Source organism: Cryptomeria japonica, chromosome 4 (assembly GCF_030272615.1).
Source record: "Cryptomeria japonica chromosome 4, Sugi_1.0, whole genome shotgun sequence".
NCBI lineage: Eukaryota > Viridiplantae > Streptophyta > Pinopsida > Cupressales > Cupressaceae > Cryptomeria > Cryptomeria japonica.
The window spans coordinates 659603844-659612467 of NC_081408.1; the positions used below are offsets into that span (position 1 = coordinate 659603844).

General features: G+C 31.5%; 1 protein-coding gene across 1 annotated transcript; it reads right to left on the reverse strand.

The window, feature by feature from the left end:
- Positions 1-6951: 6951 nt before the first annotated feature.
- Positions 6952-8189, reverse strand: LOC131061833 (GDSL esterase/lipase At2g42990-like). Its single transcript, XM_057995672.2, has 3 exons — positions 8087-8189; positions 7785-7915; positions 6952-7188 (listed from the first exon to the last, which is right to left on the reverse strand). Exons 1-3 carry the CDS (start codon positions 8187-8189, stop codon positions 6952-6954), a joined length of 471 nt encoding a protein of 156 aa, XP_057851655.2.
- Between the last annotated feature and the right edge of the window lie 435 nt (positions 8190-8624).

Below are 8624 nucleotides of genomic sequence, written 5' to 3' on the forward strand. Positions count from 1 at the left end.
TAATCATTTTGTTCCACCTCTTGTTCAATCTCACTCGAAAATCTAGATAAATTTGGGATCAATTCTGCATTTTCAACAATCATGAACTTTGAATCTTTGTGTCAATTGCAGGTTACCAGCGCAATATCTGAGAGCCACCATACCACAAAGAAGAGAAGAATAATGGAAGCTATGATGCAAAATAGGGAGCTTAATATTTTTTAAATTATTTAAATTATGCATCTATTTCATTGATTTATGTTTGGGATTTCTTGAATAGTTAAGGAATTCATGATTTTCCTTATTTCCTATTTAGCAATGATGATTTTAAGCTTATACAGTATGTTGGATATTTCCTTGAGATTCCACTCTCATGTTTTGGGTGGTTTGGAAGTTGTGCTCCAGAAGTCTATGCAGTGATGATGATGATTGTTTGGCAGAATTTGTAGAGCACCACATTGCTCCACTTTTTCAGTTCTCCTATTGTGTTTCTGGATTTATGCTTCTCATGCATGTATCTTTGTTATTCTAATTCGGAACATGTTTATGTGCTCCAGAATTGTGTTTTTGGCCATGTTCTTTCCTGGTTCCGTTAACCTCAGATGCTCTATCTCTTGGTCTGGTGATTGCAGCATTTGGGTAACATGTTGTGGTCCATTTTGCATTCCTTTCCACCATAGGAATGCTTAGTGAAGACCTATTTTGAATTGTGTTTTATTATCTCCTTGGCTGACTTGGAAAATTTCTACTTCAAAAATTAGTATATATAAAGAATGATTGTAATGAAATATCATAGGAAGAATTCATAAAAGGAAGTTGAATGTAAATGAAAGATCTATCTTTGGTGATGTGAAGTGGTCGCCCATATGGTTGTTTGCTGATGATGTTTGATACTGTGGCAATGACCTTAAGGTTTCTTTTGATATTGTAGTTGTTTGGTAGTTGGACAATGAGCCCTCCTTTTTCTGGTGGTTTTAGCTGAGTAGTGAGCCCACCTACAATGACAATTCTGGTAGTGAGGCATCTTTCTAAAAATCACCCTAACAGGTTTTTTTCATATTGAGAACTAACATTCTCCATGGTTTTTTTGTTCTTGGGTTTTCCACATCACATCTAGTGTTTCATGCTTTTATTTTTTCATGATTAAGGAATTTATGAGTTTAATCTATACTAAATTTGTATTTGTGGCAAAAGTAATATATTTTTAACATATAGTTGATTCATCCCTCCTCTCAGCTGTCCGGAATATTCAACATAAACAACAATACATAGAATAAGAACTTTCCACTAGAAACTACCAACTATAAATTTCTCTTCCACATATAAAAGAACCATAAACAAACTACTCTCATGAAGGGAAATGAAGTAATTTTGTGTCTATTAACAATTATGACAATAGTATTGGGACTAGAAATTAGGTATATCACTATATTCAGAGTAGCTTTAGTGTGATACAGGGATACCACCTTATCATAACTCAACCTCCTCATTATTTAATGGAGAGTATTGATCCCATCTTACTCATAATGTACTACCATAAAATACATCAAAATTTCCTTATCGATCATTTGGATCTCTCAATTGAAGCTCCATATCTACTCAACTTGTGATGATATTATCTACTCTGCAGTAGCCTTGAAAAATAAAGTTTCATCACTACTAATCCAAGGTATACCAAGTATAGCCATTGATAAATGAATCAAATTTGAATAAGATTATAATTATTTCAAATTGAAACTCCATGTAGAAGTCTTTGTATATCACCTATTTGCCTAAATTGGTGACCCATCACTCTGCTCCTATGGTTCTCAAAATTTGGGGTGTCTCATTCTTCATGAACCCTCCAACATTATTATAGCTAGAAACGCACAACAATATACTAGGATTAGTCAAAAACATTAACTATCAAAATGACACTCATTTTTCTTACCTTCATCTAGAATTTATCTTTTTGGGGGTGACTATCTCTAGCTAGTTTTTACATGTAATAAAGTGAGAGACTAGCGAATGCATCCATTGTCCCATAGTGTCAAATTTGATATCTCTTGTATACATCATGTGTGAACTAGAAGTCTCTAACCCATCAACAAGCTAATTGATAACATGCATACATCCACCCAATTATTATTCAAGATTAAGAGTTCACAAGAGGACACTCTAAATGCCAAGAAAGTTTCATATAATATTTTTAGAAATGATTATAATACTCAATGGTATGGAGTGAATATCATGAAATTAGGCTACCTATATAAGAAATATCACACTAGGAATGACATCAAATCATAAGCAAACACCACTCAACAAAGGAAAAGTGGACCCTTAGAGAGGATAAGAGAGAAATAATTTCCCTTCAAGTGTAGGGACAATTAGAAGGATCACACAACCTCTAAGGAGAGATTAGACATAATCAAATGCACAATATAGTCATATGGAAATGAGAAGATGTAAATTTACTAGACAATGGATGAGGGGATGTTGACAAAGGAAGAGGTTGGAAATCTTTATTTTCATTAGAAAAGTGTTGTTTCTCATGACTTTCAATATTTTGTTGCATACATCCTAAAACTTGTCCATTGTATCCATGTGTAGGATTAAGAGATGGTTTTCTCTTAGGTAGAATTGTATTGAAGTTTAAAGAGGCCCAATCAATATCTAGACATGTTTTAGGATAAAAAAAGTTTAGTATCAAATTCAATCATCTTCTAGATTTTGTACAAAAAGAAGGTGTGAAATATAATGACCCCCAATCATACTTTGAGAGTTCTTCTCTAAGAACTTCTTTAGTATGAGATGGTGTATTTGTCCGAATTGGAGAGAGGATTGTAGGAACTAACAAATTATATTATGATTCAATTTGTATAGTCTTGTCACAAAAATTTCATTATTATATATGTAAGGAACTTCATGATAATCAGGTTGACAATTCACCTCATCCCTAACAACAATTTTAGAATTTTGGTGAGGTTGAGAGAAATCTTGATCAAGAAGGAGCATTGAAAACAGGATGGGAGATGGTATTATCCTCTCATTCTAAAGTATCTTCATGATATACCTTAGGAAAGGGACAATCATGTCTCATTGATGCTTCATCTATAGGGGAAAGATTATTGAAATGAATATAAGGTGAGGTGCTATTAAAGGAATCCTCATTCATATCACCTTCTTTACAATAATATTATCCTCTTTCACCAAGGTACCCTCATGAAGGAGGAACATATTAAAAAAATAATCCACACCATTCTCCAATGGTTCATCCCAATGAGGGAGATCATTGAGAGAAGTGTAAAAAATATTTTCTTGCACCAATATGTCCTCTTTAGGGAGAGAAATTTTGGGAGAGGAGTTATTGAAAGGCTCATAAAGGATATTTTCATATATCTTAAATCCTTTCAACTTAAGAGAATCCTCTTGCAAAAATAAATTTGACATTTTTCTAATTTAAGGAAAAGGAAACTTGCAATGAAAAAAGTGAGCTTTAAGAGACTAATCTAAATTACACATAACAATGCATGAAAGAACTATATTATGATTATTATTTGTACTTTTACTGTTTTAAAACATGCAAATGAGAAGAAGTAATGGAAGAATGAACTAGATCTAAAAACACAATTGAACAATTATGCAAACCACAAGTCAATTTTAGGAAACTAATTTAGGGTTTTAATGAACTTAACCTCTTAATTTATGTAATTCAATTGAAAAAAAAAACTTGTATGTGTAAATCTGAATTTGAACTCACATAAACAATAAGATCTAAGAACACAAATCAGAAATTAGCATGAAAGAAGTCGGGTTCACCAAAATGTAGAGGTTGTAATTTGGAACTAGGATTTCACCTAATAGGATAAGACCACTAATGAACCAAATTAACCTTTACATTGAAAGAGGTGTGAATACAATAGATCTAGCCTTAATCCAACTAGGAAAAGGGATGATATTTTTATTAGATTCAATGGTTAGGATTTGGTTCCCTCTTCCCAATTTGAATTGTGAAAATTAGCAAATTATAGTAAAATGGGTAATTATTAAGGAGTTTAAGCATAAATAGTAAGCTGAGTTGTCGCACAGATCGACCAACTTGCATCTGAGTAAAAGAAGATATTACAAATATGTTCCCAAAAATCCAACCTGATTTTTCGAGACCATACTACTCGTCGCCTTGGTCCTCCGAATTTCTCATCATCAAAAGGTGAACATGTTCATCTCTATAAATCCTATAGATCCTCCCAAATGCAACTCTGTACCTATTTCTTGCATAGAGAAAGAAAGGGGAAAATTTTGGGAATAGGGGTTTGCCTAAGTCAAGCCCCAGTTTGGAATCAACCTTGATTGAAATAATGCAAATACTAAAATAATTATTTAAAGAAATATACCTTAGTTCTACAATTAATGATGATGATGATTTTCTCTTTGGATGTAATCACATATGTTGTATGAAATAACACATGTAACAAACTCAAAATCCTAATCTCACACACATGCTTGCATGAAAATTGACATGACTTTTCTCCACAATGATTGATGAATATGCAGCCTTGGAAATCTTTGATCTCCACAATGATTGATGAATATGCAACCTTGGAAATCTTTGAAAATGCTTGATAAAGGATGCTTCACAGATGCACAAATGATGGGGGATAGATAATTGATTTCCTTAGGTGAAAAGGAGTTGGGAAGGATGCCTTAAATATAGGGATTTTCATAATTAGTGTCAAATTTAGGCTGAGTTATAATTGATATTATTTTGCACAGAGCTAGATTTGAATAGGATAAGATTTCCCAATTATCATCTTGAAATTTGGGGAAAAAAGTTCAGGACCAGGTAGCCTAGCGAGCTGGTCCTACCAACTTTTTTTTAATTTTCTAGGGGATATGAGCTATCGTGATTCTAATGCTAAATCCAACTCAATGGTTCAAACAATAATGTGTAGATATATGAAATATGCTTTGGAAGTTGAGATAAGGGTAGGATTAAGTATATATCATGATAAAATGATAAAGGACACACCTAGAATTAAGGGCCCAAATAAGAGTGATGATTTAATAAAGTGGAATAAGACCCATATATTGAATTAACTATTAATGAATTACAATAAAGGTCCTATAATGCATAGATTAAAGGGAAAAAACTAAAATAGGTGAGGGAAATACTAAAATAGGTGCTAGGAGAGTGTGAAATTGGAAACACTAGTAAAGGTGTATAATTTACGACACTACAGTATTGTATCTTGTGTGGGTTAATTTAAATAATTTAACTTGAGTTTAATTATGAAATTTTAGCTAAATGGAACTAGATCTAAGTGTTTAATAGTTTTTCATTATTTGAAAATCTTTAATTTCCTTTGAAGATTACATTATTTTTATGGTATTGTAAACTTTTTTAAAAGAAAAAAATGGTTTTTATGTTGGATCTATCTATTCAAAACATTTTATTAGCATTGTGATTGTCCTTGGGATGTTCTAAGCTCTTTCCTATCTCACCTATCTTTTATCTTTTCTTGATAATATTAAAGTTAGATTAAGCAAGAGCATTAATTCTATTGCCAAATTAGACAATAAATAACTTCTTTAGATTTTTGGTCTAAGAAAGCACATAGGGTTTTTACAATTTTGAAGAAAATAATTATAAAATCTTCACTAGATTTTCAACTCAAAAAAATAAGGCCCCTTCTTGAAATGACAAAATAAATTGAATAACTAAGTTATCTTGTAAGGCCAAGAATTTGGCAATAGAGACCTTGGGGTGGTCATTTTCCATTTTCTAATATTATTATTCCTTTCGAGAGAGATAAAATACTTAAAATTTTATCTAAGTTGTTTTGTACAAAGACACCCATCAACACTATAGATATATGAGTAAGAAAACATTTGATGTAATACTATAGATTAGTTTTAGTACTGGATTAATTTATCCTTGAGAAAGATTCTTATCTATTGGACCAAACAATGGTTGTAACAATTCTCATCTTGTAGAAATACTAGGGTTCATTTGTACTAAGTATTATAGTACTAGATTCATTTCAATATTTCACATATCATCTTTTGTCACATTTTTTATTAATTAATTTAACATTAACATAGATCTCCACAAAATTTCCAATCCATCACTTTTATTTTAACTAGAAACTTTTATAATCTCTTCTTAAATTTCTTGAGTGTTTTATTATTATTATTTCATATATGTCTATTTTTCAAAAAAAAATCGGTTTATTATTAAATGAAATTAAGATCATTTTAGATTGCTACAACTAAATTCTATCACCTTATTAGAATTGTCACTAATAAATCACATTAATTATATTAGCATTATATCTTATCAAAATTAAACAAAATGATAAAGGATTGCAAGACCAACATGCCTTATAGACCATAATTTATATTGTAAAGTTGTATTTTCATATTAGTAACTTCAATTTAAAAATATATACATTGAAAATATTTTAGAACTATACAATGCATATAGTATTTCATTGTTCTCTTTCTTTACCATCTTATAAGCCTTTCCATCTGCTTGAAGATGTCATTGGCTAGAATATTATATGTTGCGCTTGTTGGATGGACACTATCCCAAAATACATATGTGGACGCATTAGGACATAATTTACTGAATGTATTGCACAATGGACCCACCTCATATAAGCCAGTCCCACAACAACCCTTCCTTACCTCTTCAAATCCTGTCCAAAAAATTATAAAACATCAAACATTATTAAAACAAAATATTACTTATGATTAAACAATTCAATTTAATCTTTGAAACATATAAACAAGATATAACTTGAAAACATGCTGGAAAAGAAACATTACCATATTTGTTTGGATTGACAATCATGTCACTCAATTTATTATATACATCTATATAAACAATTTGAAGGCCTTGAAGACTGGGTTTCATCATTTCTATTAAACTTGAGAGCTTCTTATTATAAGAAGTTGCAACCTCATTGTATTCACTGATGCAACTACCATTAATCAGGTTGTGCATAGTAATTTGTTGAGGTAAACAACCAAATGGAGGCACAGCATATCATATTTCGCTCTTGTCACAGCATTTGAATAATAGTTCTCAGAAAAATCATTGGTTCCCATGCTAATTGCAAATAAGGCTTCTGTTACGATCTTGCTAGACTCCTCCTCACCAACCATATCTGTTAGGTTTGCTCTATAACTCTTAAAATTCTCGTATTGTTGTGCAAGTGTTATGGTACCCTGAAAATAAACATATATATGAAGATGTAATATAGCATAAAATTATTATACATTCAAGGATAACATTAATCACTTAATAAAACAATAAATTGAATAAGATGATAATGTCTTGGGATCTGAGGTTTCCCAGTAGTGATTATAGTGATAAAATCATTGAGAAGAGATCTTTGTAAATGGCGCAGTCTCAGTTCAGATCAGACTCAATAACCCACATAACAAAATGAAACAAATTAAAAGGCCCCATGAAATATTTATGGGATGGTATGAAAAATGATAAAACAATCAAAGAAATTGGATAAGATGATAATGTCTGGGAACTATAAGTGGTGTGCAAGTTTAGATCAGATTACTCAATAACCCACATACCAAAATGGAACTAATTAAAAGACACCATGAAATATTTATAGGATGTATACAAAATGACAAAATCTTGGCTGAGATCATCTGATAAAACCATTGAAAAGATAACTCCATATGTCATTTCCAGACTCAAACCAGATTAAAAACCCACATAAGCCACAATAAAAAAATCATTACCCATATCAGAAAACTCAAACAAATAATAAGATTTAGACCAAACTAAAAGATCTGCTTACAGGAGGCACTGATGTACTGTTATCGATTCCTGCCCCAGCTGAACCAAAACTAGCGCCCGTAAGCAGTTTTTCTCCAGTAAACTGTGGGTCCAAATTTGCCGGCACCTCATCTGGAAGTCCAACAAAACTTGCTGTACAATCAAAACAGTTCAAATTTTAGTGAATATTGAAATTAATTTCTGGTTGACAAATGCCCACAACACAAGATAACATATAGTAATATGCTAAGATTTACCATCAGAAAAAACAACACAAGATAATATATAGTATTATACTATGATTTATCATCAGAAAAAACATACATAGGAAGTCAGTGACTAGTTTTCCGTTAGTAAATCTTCCTGTTGCTATCCCACCGGGAAAATCCTTGCCATAGGGAGGGAAGTTGGCCCTGATAAGAGTCATAATCTGATTGTTGTTACCGGAGTCTATTGTTGAATCTCCAAATATATATATTGCACGAACCAGCAGTGTGCCAAATACATTTGAAATTAGGGTTTTGACTTCACCAAGGATTGATTTTAATTCTAGAAATTAGTGCTGTGGTATGAAATATGAGCTAGGTGGATATATATAGAGACTAGTTTATCTCACTGTTACAGTTTACTTGTATAGCTTAAAACAAAAGATGGGATCACTTAAAGGAATTATCTTAACAATAATTATAATGTTCTACGTAAATAACAGCATGTTTATGGACAAGAACATAGAGATCTAACTGAAGAAATATACATAAACAAGAACAATGAAATCCGTTTCACATTAACAGAAGCTTGGAAGCCATCAAGATAATATAATTTAAATCTAGAATGATTTGCACTGGAACATCTATTTACCTTC

Coding starts and splice junctions, on each gene's coding strand:
- LOC131061833 (XM_057995672.2), bottom strand. CDS start 8,189: ATGACTCTTATCAGGGCCAACTTCCCTCCCTATGGCAAGGATTTTCCC. Junction 7,916..8,086: donor ACTAGTCACTGACTTCCTAT/GTATGTTTTTTC, acceptor TTGATTGTACAG/CAAGTTTTGTTGGACTTCCA. Junction 7,189..7,784: donor ACAGTACATCAGTGCCTCCT/GTAAGCAGATCT, acceptor GTTTATTTTCAG/GGTACCATAACACTTGCACA.